The sequence below is a fragment of the Lontra canadensis genome, unplaced genomic scaffold, assembly GCF_010015895.1.
Source record: "Lontra canadensis isolate GAN:19392208 unplaced genomic scaffold, GSC_riverotter_1.0 scaffold40, whole genome shotgun sequence".
NCBI classification, from domain to species: domain Eukaryota; kingdom Metazoa; phylum Chordata; class Mammalia; order Carnivora; family Mustelidae; genus Lontra; species Lontra canadensis.
The window spans coordinates 11140019-11158082 of NW_022631034.1; the positions used below are offsets into that span (position 1 = coordinate 11140019).

The window sequence follows — 18064 nt, forward strand, 5'->3', positions numbered from 1 at the left end:
TGCTAAACCAGATTTGTATTCCTTGGATATACACTACTTGATCTTATACAGTATTCATTTTACATACTGCTAGATTCAATGTGTTAATATTTTGTGAAGGATTTTTTTTTAATCTGTCAACATTGTAGGTACTAGCCTATAATTTTTTTTGTAATGTCTTTGGTTTTGATATTAATAGTAATGCTGGCTTCAAAAATGATTGGGAAATATTCCCTCATTGAATGGAATTGATATTTCTTTCTTATTTAGTATAATTTGCCCTATCATTTGTTAAAAGACTTTATTTAACTACATATTCAAGTTTCTTCTGTACATATGTAACTATTCATGCTATCTATTTCTTTCTGAGTGAATTTGGATAGTTTCTGTTTTTCAAGAAATTGGTTCATTTCATTTAAAATTGTTGAATTTGTGGGCATAGAGTTGTTTAGTAATCCTTTTCTTACCTGTAAAGCCTTTAAGTGATGATATCTTTTATTTCTGATTTTGGTAATATGTGTCTTTTCTCTCTCTCCCTCTCTTTAGTTTGTTTTTGGTCAGACTGGCTAGAGCTTTGTCAGTTTCATTAATTCCGGCCCCCCCCCCGCCCCCAACCTACTGGCAGTGAACCTAGTGATTTTTTTTTTTTAAACACTTGATTTTATTGATTTGGTTTTCTATTTCATTGATTTCTGTTTAGTCTTTATTCCTGTCTTCTGCTTGCTTTGGGTTGAATTTGTTCTTTTTTCTAGTTTCTAAAGGCAAAAACTCAGATTATGGATTTGATACCTTTCTTCTTTAATATAAGCATTTAACAGTATAAATTTCCCTTGAAAGTTAAAGCTACATCCCACCGATTAAGTCTTTTGTTCTTTTTAAGGGATAGAGAAGGGTATTGAGGCAATTCATGCCCTTCCACAAAAACTCCTGTTTCCCTCCCCAAGTTCTGCACTATTAGGGAGACTCAGGACTCTAGTAGTCTTTCTATAAGTAGAGCCTGGTGGGATTCATGAAGATAAAATCTGCAAAAAGTATGCATTACTGCTATCTTTGTAGCATCCTCCCTACCCCCGGGGGCACTTTACCCTCTCTCACGAGTGCAGCTGTCTTTGCCAATTTACCAGCCATCCTAGCTGAACTCTTACTGATATCCTGCTGTGTTTTATCTCTGCATGCCAGAACTTATGTCCTATCTGTTCATGCAGATACCTGTGTTTTTTTAGTTTTAAGGCCAGTTGATTGCCCTCTGACCTCAGCATTGTGATGGGTTCAAGAAAAATGAGAACTTGCCATTTTTCTCGTTCTTTTAGTGTTGTGAGTTTGGAAGCGACACTGTCTCCGTTCTCTACATCTCAAGAGTATGGCTTTATTTATTTATTTTTTTAAAAAAGATTTTATTTATTTATTTATTTGACAGACAGAGACCACAAGTAGGCAGAGAGGCAGGCAGAGAGAGAGAGAGGAGGAAGCAGACTCCCTGCTGAGCAGAAAGCCCGATGCAGGGCTCCATCCCAGGACCCTGGGATCATGACCTGAGCCAAAGGCAGAGGCTTTAACCCACTGAGCCATCCAGGCACCCCAAGACTATGGCTTTATTTTATAGCTCTCGTATTTTAGGAGATTGATAGTGTCTGTCCCCCAAGACAAAGTTAATTAACTCTTGGTCTGATGTTAATACTTACTGTATAATTATATTACTGTATTTATCACACTATACTGTATCTATGAATATATTTGTTTCTACTATTAGCACACTGCTTGAAGGAGGCAAGACCTGTGTCCTCTATACCTAGTGCTTCCTGATCATTGAAAGGCATTGATATTTGCTTATTGAAGAGAATTATAGTAAAATTTTCATAGCACAGTGTGGTACATTATAAAATGCTGAGTAAATATTTGTTGAATAATTCATGCAAAAAAGGGCTTATTCAGATAGCATTTAGAAATTTAGAAATTTAGAAATTGAGTTAATTTGGGGCTACTGGGTGGCTAACTAACAGAGGGCTACCTGCTTGCAGGGAGTGTGGTTCTACCTTTCCTCCTCACTCATGTTCCCTCTCGCTTGCTCTCAGATGAATTAAAATCTTTTTTAAAAAGCTGAGTTAATTCTTGGCTCCTGGGTGGCACAGTCAGTTAAGCATCTGACTCTTGGTCTTAGCTTAGGTCATGATCTCAGGGTCATGAGATCAAGCCCCACATCAGGCTCTGCATTCAGCACAGAATCTGCTTGAGATTCTCTCCCCCTCTACCCTCTCCTGCTTATGTGTGTGTGCTCTCTCTCCAAAATCAATCAATCAATCAATCTTAAAAAAAAAAAAAAGAAATTGAGTTAACTCATGTTTGTCCACATTTCCAGATAGTTTAAAAAAAATTGTTTTATTTTAAAACTGAATTAGGGGTGTGTGGGTGGCTCAGTTGGTTAAGCATCTGACTCTTTTTTTTTTAAATCAGAAACTTTTTTTTTTTTTTTAAAGATTTTATTTATTTATTTGACAGAGAGATCACAAGCAGGCAGAGAGGCAGGCAGAGAGAGAGGAGGAAGCAGGCTCCCTGCTGAGCAGAGAGCCCGATGCGGGGCTCGATCCCAGGACTCCAAGATCATGACCTGAGCCGAATGACCGTGACCGAGCGGCTTAACCCACTGAGCCACCCAGGCGCCCCAAGCATCTGACTCTTGATCTCAGCTCAGTTCTTGATTTCAGGGTTGTGAGTTCAAGCCCCACATTGGGCTTGGAGCCTACTCAAAAAACAAAACCAAAGCAAAACTCTGAAATAATCATTCCTGTAATTTAAAATCTTGCAATGATTCAGACATTTAGTTGCATGAAAATTCATTAGTTGTTCAACAAATTTTAATGAGGTTGAATTGTTTTGTATTCCTTTTGACTTTTATGGTAATATTGTTTACCTAAGAACTTCAGAAAGTAATAAATTAATACACTTTGCTTGTTTTTAAAATTCAAGTTGGGCTAGCTGTCATTTAAAGAGTGTGAAATAATATTCTCTTAGTAGTACTTAATAATATTCTCTCTAGTAGTACTTAGAGCTAGGTTAGCTTAAGAATAATTTTGTTCCTAAATCTTTATTTCAAGTGAATAAATATAGGAAGCTTTTTTCAATCAACCTGCATCTTTTCCAGATAAAATTTTCACCAGTAGCAAAAAAGTTGTTTGTGGTAACTGCAGTGAGTGCTGTATCTGTAATTTTTCTGGCCCATCATTTTAAAAGAAAACGTGGAAAGAAGAAAGGAAAAGCATTACCATGGGAACCAGAGCACCTTGTACTTGAATACACTAAAAGAGCAGCATCAGACAAAGGTAGGTGGAGATAGCTGAAGTCTAAAAAAAAAGAAAAGAAATTTTATGTCTAAATCATAACTGGAGTGCAGTGATTTCTGTGTTTCATTCTCCAAAATTCCTTTCCTTAATATTTAACTTACAAATAATCAGATTCATTTTAGAAAGATTAGAACATACAGATAAGCAAACAAAAAATTAAAATCACCTGATATTCTGGTACCTAGAAGTAATGACTGATAATACTTTGGCATTTATCTATTCATTTCTATTTGCATTTAAATATATTGAGACATAAAATTCTATGTTATGTAGAAGTAAATGGTATATAGCGAAATTATGATTATACCTTTTGTAGTTTTCTTGTAAGAAAATTAACAATATATAAGAATGTTTTTCTAGGTCCACAAATATATTTCTGTGCTATCATTTTTTTAAAAAAATATTTTATTTATTTATTTGACAGACAGCGATCACAAGTAGGCAGAGAGTCAGGCAGAGAGAGAGGAAGGGAAGCAGGCTCCCTGCCAAGCAGAGAGCCTGACAAGGGTTCGATCCCAGGATCCTGGGATCATGACCTGAGCTGAAGGTAGAGGCTTTAACCCACTGAGCCACCCAGGCGCCCCTGTGCTATCATTTTTAATATACACTTAGTGTTAAATTTGAAAACACATACCCAGTTTATTTAAGCAGTTCCCTGTTGTTCTCTTTAGAATGTTTTTCTTGCTTTGCATATACTTGTCTAATTATTTTCTTAGTATATAAGTAGAAGTAGAATTGCTGGTCTTTCAAAGATAGTTTTTGTTAGAGATGTAGTACATACTGCCAAAGTGTATAAATAACAATAATTTCTTGAGCATGCTGAGTTTTTTATTTATTAAATTTTAAATTTTAATTTATTATTTAGAGTATCATATGCTTTTGTGATTAATTTGTCCAGCAAATAATCAATGAATGACTATTTTTGTGCCAAGCATTGTGAACATTGCAGTAATGATGGCTCTCACTTAATGAGATTATTAGATCTCGGATGTAGTGCTAAATTCTGTGTATTCACTTCATTATTTAACCTTCATAGCAATCCTAAGATTTAGGACTATATCCTGTGTTAGTGTTTAGACATAAAGAAAATTGAGATAAGGAAGGCTTACGTGACCTGCTCAGGAACATATAAGTTCAGGAATTGAAGAGTGTATTAACTGTTGGATTAAGGTGAACAAAGACACAGTGTCTGCCATAAATGGATAGATAGGTGTTTAGGGGAGATAGAAGTATAAAAAACTGATTATAATGTAATGTGCTTTGGATATAGTTTAGATGTAATTCAGGAAAGGAAGTGCTTATATTTTGTTAAATTTGTAACTTGAATGTTTATAGTTGCCAGTATTTTTTTAGAAAGATTTTATTTTTAATCAGTCTCAGCACCCAGAATGGGACTCAGACTCATAAACCCAAGATCAAGAGTTACACGCTCTACTGACTGAGCAAGCTAGGCACACTAGTTGACAGTATTTTTATAGTGATTACAATAGATTATTCAAATATTGCTCTAATTAATTAGTGAATATTTTATTCTTTATTTAGGAAGCAGAGTTTAGCAATGTTAAAAACAATTGTGAAGAGATATAGATTTTAATAATGGTGTACATTTAATAATTTACACAATTGAGTGAAATGAATTTTAAAATTAGAAGCTTTCTGAATGAATATAATATAAACTTTGAGATTTTACCTGAAATTTATCATTGGAGTTACTAGTACTTCTAATATTATTGATATATTTGTTTGGTAGGTTCAAGTTGTTCCAGTAGTAGACAGAATTTGACCTTATCTTTAAGTTCCGCCAAAGACAAAGGATCTCAGTCTTGTAACTATGCTAATGGAGGACTTTTCAGTAAATACTCAGGTTCTGCACAGAGTTTAGCCTCTGTAAGTAATGAAAAAAATTATTATTTTATAGATTTGCTTTTGTGTCTTTTGTTATCTATTTGTTTAAATGTCATAAAATTATAGATAGCCCTTGGTATGGAAAGAACCTTAAATCATCTGGTTGTGTCTGTTTTCTTTAAGCAAGTAAAATTTTCCTTTTGCTAAATAACAAGACTTTTTGGTTCCACCTTTCTTTGAGTAAGTGATGTGGACAAATGGGTCCTGTAGAATAGTGTTGATGTGGAAGAATTGCTTCAAAACTAGCTGTTCTGCAAAAAGCTGCAAAACTAGCTGTTCTGCAAAAAAGCTGTTCTGCAAAACAGCCAACCTTTGTACTAGGTCACAAAATAATGAGCCTGGTTAGGTAAAAGTGTGTGGCTTGCTGAAGCCAAGTGTGGAGTTCCTCACCTTATTCTTCGGAGCATTAATGTAGTATTGAATGACAAGTGAAGAATAAAGTTAGTATTTGTTGAAGTTTAATATAGTAGAAATGTATTAAATAGGTAGGATATATATTTGCTACTAAATAAAGAAGAGGCAAAAAATGTATAGTGATAAATGTGTTCCTGATCCTCTTGGTTCTCCTCCTTAGAGATAAGCAACATTGGTAATTTCCAATAAATATTAGTGATATATGGTAACATATATACTTCTGGGAGCATATGCCTCTACCATCATGTATATTCATTATTTTAAATAGTTTATTGAGGACCATGTTCTGTACCTTGCTTCTATCTTTTGTTGGAATATATAGCTGTCCCATTCTTAAGTGCCTAAAAATATACTAAAATTTTAAAGGCTATTCTGTGGTAGGAATATCTAGATCAAAGGCATGTAGGCTTTCATTTCTTCTTTAAAACTTAACAGGGTAATGAAGTATATGTCCATTCTATAATCTGAACTTACTCTGTGTCAGAGAAGTGCCTCTGTTTTGAAATTTTTCAACTGAAAGTTGAAGCTGTGCTTTTTAACTACTAAGTAGAGAAAGGGAGTTTCATGATAAATATGAGTAGAAAGTCATTAGAATCACTTTACTCTACTGGCCTCAGCTGACCTCATCATTCCACTGCCAAGGTTATGAAGCTAGATTTCTGCCTTTTACTGAGTGCCCAAACAAGGCAACAGATTTGGAAAGGAGGGGGACAGGGTCGACAAAACTTGGTAATTGGATATGAGAGGTGTGGGAAGAGAAGTTAAAGACAACTTTCTGTTTTCTGGTTTGGGAAATTTGGGGGATAGAAGTATTGTTAGTGAATCTGAGAGGAGGGAGAGATTTGTTTTGGAAAGTTACAGAGCTCTTTTTTCATATAGTCTGTTGAAGATGCCAGCAGAAGAGCTGAGTAGAATCACCAAATATTTCCACCAGATGGGAATACGGTTTAAATTTCTTTATTTTTATTATTTTTTAAAAGATATATTTATTTGCTTTGAGAGAGAGAGAGAGAGAGTGTGAGTTCCCACAAGTGGGGAGAGGGGAAGACAGAATCCCAAGCAGCCATCCTGCTGAGCACGGAGCCCAACCCTGGGCTTGATCTCATTATTCAGGAGATTATGTCCTGAGCTGAAATCATGAGTTGGACATTTAATGGACCAAGCCACCTAAGAGCTCCTAGATTTATTTAAACTGGAAGTAGAGACTAGGTAGTCATTTGCATAGAGGAGACCGAAATGATTGGCTCAGTGCACCTTGCTAGAGAAGGGAAGATGATAGAGGCTCTTCAATTGTAGTTATTGTTTAGCAGAGAATCAGCATTGTTAATACATTTTGAAAAGGAAGTAAGCTAGTTACCTCAAACCAAAGTAGGTGTGGATAAAATTTTTAAGGAAATGCTTGTAAAACAGTAAACTACAAAAGTAACTGCTTGATTTTTTTATGGAAAATAACTGATTTTTGTTTGAAATACTCTCTGTTCATTTTTCAGCAAACAAAAGCTTAAAATACTTAGGGTCTTATGACTCCTAATTGAATATAATGAGAACTGTTTCTTCAGGTAGGAATTACTTGGGTTGTTTCACCAGGAATAGGATTTATATAAACAATTTGTAAATATAAATGATTGCAAAATGTTTTCGCAAAAGAGATTTTGAAGTAACTTCTGTTGATCTTAATTTTAGGTCCAGAGTGTCAATTCTTGTCATAGCTGTGCTTGCGGCAATTCTAACTCCTGGGACAAAGCAGATGAAGACGATATTAAGCTTGTTAATATTCCTGTGACCACTCCTGAGAACTTATACTTAATGGGTAGGAATAACATAATAAAGTTTTAAGATATACTCATATTTAATATGAAACTAAAAAATGATGAATTATTTTAAGAGAAGCAACATAATTTTAAAATGTTCTTATATCTGTTAAATCTAGTATACATAAAATAACCTGTTATATTAGTTTCTGGAGGATGCTCTAACAAATTACCACAAACTTGGTCATTTAAACAGCAGAAATGTATTCTCTCAGAGTTTTGGAGGCCAGAAGACCAAATCATTATCACTGGGCTGGAATCAAGGTATCATTAGAGCTATACTTCCTCTGGAGGCTTAGGGGAGTATCTGTTATTTGCTCTTCCCAGCTTTTGATGGCTTCCGGCTTGTGCTCTTCCATCATCACCTCCTCTCTGTGTACCAAATCTCCCTCTGCCTCTTACTGGTACAGTCGTGATTGGATTTAGGGTCCACCAAATAGTCTAGGATAATCTCCCCATGTTAAATTCCTTAATTTAATCACTTCTTCAAAGAACCCTTTTCTTTGTAAGGTAATCTTTACAGTTCCAAGACTAAGAGCTGACATCTTTGGGTGGCCATTATTCAATATGTTACACTCATCTAAGGGTACTAATTGAGAAAAATACACAGCCAAGAATACTATATCCAGCTAGGCTGTCATTGAAAATAGGAGAGATAAAAAGCTTCCAGGACAAACAGAAACTAAAATAATTCATGATCACCAAACCACCCCTACAAGAAATATTGAAAGGAGTCCTCTAATTAAAGAGAGAGCCTGAAAGTAACAAAGACTAGAAAGGAACAGAGACAATATACAGTAACAGTCACCTTATAGGCAATACAATGGCATTAAATTCGTATCTTTCAATAATTACCCTGAATGTAGATGGGCTAAATGCCCCAAACAAAAGACACAGGATATCAGATTGGATAAAAAAACAAGACCCATCAATATGCTGTCTGCAAGAGACTCACTTTAGACCCCAAAACATCTCCAGATTTAAAGTGAGAGGGTGGAAAACCATTTATCATGCCATTGGACATCAAAAGAAAGCTGGGATGGCAATCCTTGTATCAGACAAATTAGATTTTAAAACAAAGACTATAATAAGAGATGAGGAAGGACAGTACATCATACTTAAAGGTCTGTCCAACAAGAAGACCTAACAATTGTAAATATTTATGCCCCTAACATGGGAGCAGCCAATTAATAACAAAATCAAAGAAACACATCAACAATAATGGTAGGGGACTTTAATACCTCCCTCACTGAAATGGACAGATCATCTAAGCAAAAGAGCAATGAGGAAAATAAGGGCTTTAAATGACACACTGAACCAGATGGACTTCACAGATATATTCAGAACATTGCATCCCAAAGTAACAGAATACATATTCTTCTCTAGTGCACATGGAACATTCTCCAGAATACCAGGGTCACAAATCAGTTCTCAACCAGTACCAAATGATTGGGATCATTCCCTGCCTATTTTCACACCACAGTGCTTTGAAACTCGAACTCAATCACAAGAGGAAAGTTGGAAAGAACTCAAATACATAGAGGCTAAAGAGCATCCTACTAAAAAATGAATGGGTCAACCAGGAAATTAGAGAAGAATTAAAAAAAATTCATGGAAACAAATGAAAATGAAAACATAACTGTTCCAAATCTTTGGCATGCCCAAAGGCGGTCCTAAGAGGAAAGTATATAGCAATACAAGTCTTTCTCAAGAAACAAGAAAGGTCTCAAGTATACAACCTAACCCTACGCCTAAAGAACTGGAGAAAGAGCAGCAAATAAACATAAACCCAGCATGAGAAGAGAAATAATATGATCAGAGCAGAAATCAATGAAATAGAAACCAAAAGAAGAGCAGAACAGATCAATGAAACTAGGAGCTGGTTTTTCGAAAGAATTAAAAAGATGGATTAACCCCTGGTCAGAGTTATCAAACAGAAAAGAGAAAGGACCCAAATTAATAAAATCATGAATGAAAGAGGAGAGATCACAACCAATACCAAAGAAATACAAACAATTATAAGAACGTATTATGAACAACTCTATGCCATCACATTAGACAATCTGGAATAAATGGATGCATTGTTGGAGACATTAAACTACCAAAACTGAACCAGGAAGAAATAGAAAACCTGAGCAGACCTATAACCCACAAGGAAACTGAAGCAGTAATCAAAAATCTCCCAACAGGGGCACCTGGGTGGCTCAGTGGGTTAAACCTCTGCCTTCGGCTCAGGTTATCATCTCAGGGTCCTGGGCTTGAGCCCCACATCAGGCTCCCTCCTCAGCAGGGAACCTGCTTCCCCCTCTCTCTCTGCCTGCTTCTTTGCCTACTTGTGATCTCTGTCTGTCAAATAAATAAATAAAATCTTAAAAAAAAAAAAACAAACCTCCCAACAAACCAGAGCCCAGGGCCAGATGGCTTCCCAGGGGAATTCTACTCAACATTTAAAGAAGAATTAATACCTATTCTCCTGAAACTGTTCCAAAAAATAGAAATAAAAGGAAAACTTCCAAACTCATTTTATGAGCCCAACATTACCTTGATCCCAAAACCAGACAAAGACCCTATCAAAAAGGAGAGTTACAGACCAATATCCCTGATGAACATGGATGCAAAAATTCTCACCAAAATACTAGCTAATAGGATCCAACAGTACATTAAAAGGAATATTCACCATGACCAAGCTGGATTTATTCCTGGGCTGCAAGCTTGGCTCAACATCCGTAAATCAATCAATGTGATGCAATACATTAATAGAAGAAAGAACAAGAATCCTATGATACTCTCAATAGATGCAGAAAAAGCATTTGGCAAAGTACAGTATCCTTTCTTGATCAAAACTCTTCACAGTGTAGGGATAGAGAGTGTAAACCTCAATAACATCAAAGCCATCTATGAAAAACCCACAGCGAATATAATTTTCAATGAGGAGTAAATGAGAGCTTTCCCCCTAAGGTCAGGAACATGGCAGGGATGTCCACAATTACCACTGCTATTCAACATAGTACGTTAAGTCCTAGCCTCGGCAATCAGACAACAAAAAGAAATAAAATGTGTCTGAATTGGCAAAGAAGAAGTCAAGCTCTCACTCTTTGCAGATGATATAATACTTTATGTGGAAAACCTCAAAAGACTTCATCCCAAAACTGCTAGAACTCATACAGGAATTCAGTAAAGTGGCAGGATATAAAATCAATGCACAGAAATCAGTTGCATTTCTTTTTCTTTTTTTTTTTTTTAGTATGGAACACTTAGCGAATTTTCGTGTCATCCTTGCGCAGAGGCCATGCTAATCTTCTCTCTTCCAATTTTAGTATATGTGCTGCCGAAGAGAGCACCAATCAGTTGCATTTCTATACACCAACAACAAAACAGAAGAAAGAGAAATTAAAGAGTCGATCCCATTTACAGTTGGACCTAAAACCATAAGATGCCTAGGAATAAATCTAACCAAAGAGGCAAAGAACCTGTACTCAGAAAACTATAGAATACTCATGAAAGAAATTGAGGAAGACAAAGAAATTGAAAAACATTCCATGCTCATGGATTGGAAGAATAAATATCGTGAAAATGTTTATGCTACCTAGATCAGTCTGCACATTCAATTCAATCCCTATCAAAATGCCATCAACTTTTTTCACAAAAATGGAACAAATAATCCTAAAATTTGTATGGAATCAAAAAAGACCCCAAATAGCCAGAAGAATGTTGAAAAAGAAAAAGCGGGTGGTATCACAATTCTGGACTTTGGGGCGCCTGGGTGGCTCAGTCGTTGAGCTCCTGCCTTTGGCTCAGGTCATGATCCCGGGGTCCTGGGATCGAGCCCCACACTGGGCTCCTAGCTTAGCGGGGGGCCTGCTTCTCCCTCTCACACTCCTCTTGCTTGTGTTCCCTCTCTCACTGTCTTTCTCTGTCAAATAAATGAATAATATCTTAAAACAAAACAAAACAATTCCAGACTTTCAAGCTTTATTACAAAGCTGTAATCATCAAGACAGTATGGTACTGGCACAAAAACAGACACAAAGATCAGTGAAGCAGAAAAGAGAGCCCAGAAATGGACCCTCTATTCTATGCTCAACTTATCTTCGACAAAGCAGGAAAGAATGTCCAATGGAAAAAAGAAATGGTGCTGGGAAAATTGGACAGCCACACGGAGAAGAATGAAACTGGACCATTTCCATACACCATACACAAAAACATACTCAAAATGGATGAAAGACCTCAATGTGAGACGGGAATCCCTCAAAATCCTTGAGAACACAGGCGGCAACCCCTTCGACCTCTGCCACAGCAGTGTCTTCCTAGAAACATCATCAAAGGCGAGGGAAACAAGGGCAAAAATGAACTATTGGGACTTCATCAGGATAAAAATCTTTTGCATAGCAAAGGAAACAATCAACAAAATCAAAAGACAACAGACAGAATGGGTGAATGGGAGGAGATATTTGCAAATGACATATCAGATAAAGGGTTAGTATTCAGAATATATAAAGAACTTATCAACATCAATGCCCAGAGAATAATCCAATCAAGAAATGGGCAGAAGACATGAACAGACATTTCTGCAAAGAAGACATCCAAATGGCCAACAGACACATGAAAAAGTGCTCAACATCCCTTGGCGTCAGGGAAATACAAATCAAAACCCACAACGATATACCACCTCACATCATTCAGAATGACTAAAATTAAAAAGTCAGGAAGCAACAGATGTTGGCAAGGATGCAGAGAAAGGGGAACCCTCCTGCACTGTTGGTGGGAATGCAAGCTGGTGCAGGCACTCTGGAAAACAGTATGGAGGTTCCTCAAAAAATTGAAAATAGAGCTACTCTACAACCCAGCAATTGCAGTACTGGGTATTTATCCCAAAGATGCAAATGTAGTGATCCAAAGGGCATGTTCACCCTGATGTTTATAGCATCAATGTCCACAATAGCCAAACTATGGAAAGAGCCTTGACGTCCATCGGCAGGTGAATGAATAAAGAAGCTATGGTATATATTTACGATGGAATATTATGTAGCCATCATAAAAGGAAATCTTGCCATTTGCAATGACGTGGATGGAACTAGAGGGTATTACGCTAAGCAAAATAAGTCAATCAGAGAAAAACAGTTATCATATGATCACACTAATATGAGGAATTTGAGAAACAAGACAGAGGATCATGGGGGAAGAGAGGAAAAAATGAAATAGGATGAAACCAGAAAGGAAGACAAACTATAAGAGACTCTTAATCTCAGGAAGCGAACTGAGGGCTGCTGGAGTGGTGAGGGATGGGAGGGATAGGGTGGCTGGGTGATGGACATTGGAGAGGATATGTACTATGGTGAGTGCTGTGAATTGTGTAAGACTGATGAATCACAGACCTATACCCCTGAAACAAATAACACATTATATGTTAAAAAAAAATGTGTTACACTCTTCTAACCTGATTTGTTGATACTTTTGAAAAGATATACTTTTTTATTTTATTTATTTACTTTTTAAAGACTTTATTTATTTATTTGAAACAGAGAGAGATAGCAAGAAAGAGCATGAACAGGGAGGAGAGGCTCAATCTCAGGACCCAGTGATCATGACCTGAGCAGAAGACAGACACTTGGCCGACCGGACCCTACTTATTTATTTGAGAGAGAGAGAAAGTAGGGGGAGGGTCAAAGGGAGAGGGAGAGAGAATCTCAACCGGACTCCAAGCTGAGCGCAGAGCCTGATCGAGGGCTTGATCTCATGACCCTGAGGTCATGACCTAAGCCTAATCCAACAGACTGAGCCACCCAAGTGGCCCTATTTAATTTTATTTTAAGTGCCCAACATGGGGCTTGAACTCAAGACCCTGAGATGAAGAGTTGAATGCTTTACCAAATGAGCCATCCAGTCACCCCTAAGTTAAGTAGCTTTTAAAGATATTTTTTTCTGGGGGGCCTGAGTAGCTCGGTCGGTTGGGTGACTGCCTTAGGCTCAGGTCATAATCCTGGAGTCCCAGGATCAAGTCCCGCATTAGGCTCCCTGCTTGGCAGGGAGTCTGCTTCTCCCTCTGTCCTTCCCCTTATACTCTCTCTTCCTCTCAAATAAATAAAATCTTTTAAAAAAATATTTTTTCTTTTGTATGTCTAGAAAAATTGGAATTTTGAAATATTTTGGTTTTGTTTGAACTACAGTATTATTTTGGTAAGGTTTTTTTTTTTTACTTGGAGAAAAAGAAGCACATATTCACCTTTTATTTCCCATAAAAGCTGTCTAGCTGAGGGGATATGGAATTTTTAGTTGGACTGTACTCTTTGATGGGTTTTCCCACAGTCTTGTAGATTTTTAACTGACTCAGCAATTTATCCATCCCAATCAACAAGTTGGTATCATGTAGTTTAAGAAACCTTTTGTTGGGGAAAAAAAGATGGAAAAACCTCTCTAGGGGGTGCCCGGGTGGCTCAGTCAGTTAAGCATCTGCCTTTGGTTCAGGTTGTGATCCCAGGGTCCTGGGATCAAGCCCCACATGGGGCTCCCTGCTAAGCAGGGAGTCTGCTTCTCTCTCTCTCTCTCCTTCCTCCTTGCTCATGCTCTCTCTCTGTCAAGTAAATAAAGAAAGCAAGAAAGAAAACCTTTATTCTAGACTTAGTATGGTATTTCGGCTTTACTCTCTCCTTCTGACAACCTCTTATAAATCTGATAGCTTTTTATCAACTAGTTTCTTCTATTTACCTGTCTTTTTAATTTAAGGGGATATATTGAAAGATAGTTGTGTGAATATAAAAATTAGCCTTTGTTGGACTTTTGATGAGCTCATGGTACTGTTCTAGAAAAATCCAAAGCATGATAGAAATTTGAGTTACATTTAAAAAAAAAAGGTGTGGGGGGTGCCTGGGTGGCTCAGTCATTAAGCGTCTGCCTTCGGCTCAGGTCACGATCCCAGAGTTCTAGGATCGAGCCCCACATCAGGCTCCTTACTCAGTGAGAAGCCTGCTTCTCCCTATCTTACTCTGCTGCTTGTGTTTCCTCTCTTGCTCTCTCTCTGTCAAATAAATAGATAAAATCTTTAAAAGAAATTACACTTCTTCAAGAATAAATTTAAAAGAAAACATATTGGTCATTTCTCTCTGATTTTTGGTTGAGAGGTACTATAGACCTAGAATATATTGGGAAATTAAAATTCTGTTAAGGAATGAGGTGAACATAACATTACTCTTCAGTGCCAAAATTATATTCAGACTGTGCCATTGTTGATAACTATATGAAAAAGACTTTGGCTCCAAATAATTTTATTTTGGCATTTTTTTTCTTGTTTACAACTGTTCTGTTCTTAATTCGTAGGTATGGAATTGTTTGAAGAGGCGTTGCGTCGATGGGAGCAAGCTCTCACCTTTCGAAATAGACAGGCTGAAGATGAAGCCTGTAGTTCCATTAAATTGGGTGCGGGAGATGCCATTGCCGAAGAAAGTGTAGATGTAAGGGTGATTTATCTGAGAGTGGCTTTCATAGTATTGGAAGAATTAAACAATATTTAATGTTGACTCAGTGTACTTGCTTTTTGTGGCATTTAATAGAACTGGGGTTTTTTTTGTTTTGTTTTGTTTTGGTTTGGGTTTTTTTTGGTCTCCCTTGGGATAATGTGGGCATATGTCATATTGGGCCTTTTCTGTTCAGTTAATTATTAAATCCCAAATTTGCAATTCATGATCAAATTCCCTGATTTTCCAAGAATATAGAGGATTAAACTAATATGATTTCTAAAGGGATTTTTTTAAAAGTTTCCTTTATACTTTATGTTTAATTAAGTGCCATTATATCCATAAAAGTTACATAGAGTTAGAGCTGGACTGGTACTTAATGATCATCTCGGCTAGTGATTCTCAAATTTGAGCATGTATCAGAATCATCTGAAAGTCTTGTTAAAACAGACTTTGGTTTCTAATTCAGGGGCGGGTAGGTCTTGAGAATTTGGGTTTCTAGCAACGACTTGGATGATACTGATGTTGCTGGTCAGGGATCTTACTTTGAGAACCCCTGATCCAGTTTCGCTGTTAAAATTAGAGGTAGAGAAGATGAATCCCTGAGAACTGAGGTGACCTGGCCAAAAGCCCAGCTAGAACCCAGTGCTGTCACGACCAAACAGTTGCTCCTCTTATCCCACACTTTCTCTGCCTTTCATTTGAGTGTGGAAGGTGTTGAGTATTTTAACATCTAATATTTAAGAATCTAATTATTTGCTGTGTGTACTTTTTCTCTCCTTGTAGGATATTATTAGTACTGAATTTATCCATAAACTTGAAGCTCTGCTGCAAAGAGCATATCGTCTTCAAGAGGAGTTTGAAGCTACTCTCGGAGCATCTGATTCTAATTCCCTTGTTAATGATATCGGTAAGACGGGTATTTATATGGTTTTTATGAAATGTGAATTTTTTCTTTTAAATTCTTGGAATCATTTGCTTAAGTATATTAATATGGTTGCATATTTTCTTAGAAAATAGTCAAGAGAAAAAAGTTCTATCATAACTACTGGGTTTTATCTTTCAATTTTATTTTTCTAGCAAGAACTTAATGCCCTTAAGATACAATGTCAAATGCTTACCATAGGTAGGATTCTATCTTTGTTTTATTTATTTATTTATTTATTTATTTATTTTTTGTATCTTTGTTTTAAGATTACATTCTGATTGAAAGAATGCCAGTCCAAGTGCTGGAGAGAGGAAGAAAATAAACAATAATATAAAAATAGGACAGAGGCACACCTCAAAAATGTGCATGCAGCTCATGGCATACATTTAAAATATTTTAAGTAATTTTGTTTCTTGGACCCCATTGTAACTGCAGGCTTGATTTTCACATCAGTAGTCAGGACATGCATTATTATATACCATTACTCATATTTCCTATTTTAAAGAGAAAAGAACTTTGGAAAAGACTTAAGTGACCTCTTCGAAGGAATGAATGTTTCGAATTGCTTTCTTGAATTCTGAAAATGTTCCAAAGAACGTAGACAAAAGTACATTGCATCTCTTTTTGGTAAATGTAATTTTTTTTAAGTTTGAGGAGAATTGTTATTATAAAGAATAAAAATAGTTAAGGAGTGTTAAAGTACTTCACATTTTTTTCTGAGCATACTATACTAAAAGTGGCTACATTTTGAAATGCTTATGTATATATGTATTTTGAATTTAGGTAAAAGATTTCATTTGTATTAGAATTAATAATTTATTGTTTAGGGTGCCTGGCTGGCTCAGTTGGCGGGCGTGTGACTTTTTATCTTGGGTTGTGAGTTTGAGCCCCACGTTCGGTATAGAGATTACTAAAAAAAAAAAAACAACTTAGAAAAGAATTATTGTTTATATGTCACAGGGTTATATGAAGCCTCTTTGTATTATTTTGCTCCTTGCTTTTTCATACTATACTGTCACCAAAATTATTTATTAGGCTTGAGTATTTTTTAATGGGTTCTCTGTGCTTATCATAGGCATAATGTTTTGACATGTGGAATTTATAGGCCAGAAAAAAAGTAGACCGTGTTCATGTCAACAAATAGAATTTGTCAAAGCCTTCTCTTTATAGTTTCTTTCTATACAGTTTCTTTTATAACTTATTATAATGACATTTAGAAAGGACAGAGAGAAGGAACTTTGAAAGAATTCAAGTGTAACAATGGAATGGACAACTGGAAAAGATAAGAAAGTAAAGTGACAAGGAAAACTACAGAGAAAAAAGAGTAGGAAAAAATTATAAGGAGGGGAGAGGAAAAGGACCCCAAGGCTTAATATCTTATTTTAGGAATGGAGGCTTTGCCCTCACTGTTCTAATTGTCTGTCTGCAGCTTCTTTCCAGCCTCATGGTAAGGATCATGTAGATGTGTAGTTCTTGCATTTGTTACTCTTATGTATCTCAGATTTGGCTCTGTTTAGCATGCCCAAAGTTTCTTTTTTCTGCTGACCATAAAGGTTGGCAAAGTCCATATCTGATTTTTTTTAGGTTATCAGGTTATAAAGATTTCTTAGGTGCTGCCCCAGATGGTCTGCTTTGGGTTCACGTTGCTTCTGGACAGGAAGTCGCCTAGGCAGATGATTTAATTTCTGGAGCATTCAAGTTGTTTCTGAGTAAATTGTTGTTAATTAGAACTCTAAATGGATAGGATTTCTAGAGTGGAGCCCATAATCTGTCCATAAATTTGGTTAACGTAGGTTAGGAATAAGTTCCCAATTCAACCCCTGTCTTAACCTGGGCTGTCAATGGCTTCTAAGCTGACTGGCTTTTCCCTGCAGTGCCTTGACCTCTTATTGCCCTGGGAATTCCAGCTGACATGAAGCTGTTATATTTTGTTCCTTCTCGGGTGTTCTTTGGAAATTGTTCTCTTATTTCAAGTTATCTCTTATTTCATTTTTGAGCTTCTGGGCTGAAAGAAATCTATGGTCAAGATTCTGGTAGGAGAGTACCTCTGTTATGTCTGTTAGTTGGTATTGATCAAAATTGCTTAGAAGTAAGCTAACTCACCTCATTCTCTAAATCCAAATTCACTTTACACATTTAATTTATATTATTCGGAGGCAACTTAAAGCTAGTAATCATAAATAAAGATGTTAACTTTAGAGGGGCTTGAGTGAACTTAAACCAAATACTGATCTGATT

General features: G+C 36.4%; 1 protein-coding gene and 1 non-coding gene across 5 annotated transcripts in view; one reads left to right on the plus strand and one right to left on the minus strand.

The window, feature by feature from the left end:
• The window catches only part of MIGA1 (mitoguardin 1), a 91350-nt gene that overhangs the window by 11947 nt on the left and 61339 nt on the right, over positions 1-18064 (plus strand). For all 4 annotated transcript variants that reach the window (XM_032870151.1, XM_032870152.1, XM_032870153.1 and 1 more), the window contains exons 3-7: positions 3119-3296; positions 5068-5204; positions 7320-7446; positions 14762-14895; positions 15685-15808. In XM_032870151.1, the coding sequence (XP_032726042.1) occupies positions 3119-3296; positions 5068-5204; positions 7320-7446; positions 14762-14895; positions 15685-15808 (700 nt within the window). The remainder of the gene's footprint in view (positions 1-3118; positions 3297-5067; positions 5205-7319; positions 7447-14761; positions 14896-15684; positions 15809-18064) is intronic.
• Positions 10687-10788, minus strand: LOC116875116. The gene has a single exon (XR_004384137.1). It is a non-coding gene; the product is annotated as a U6 spliceosomal RNA (small nuclear RNA).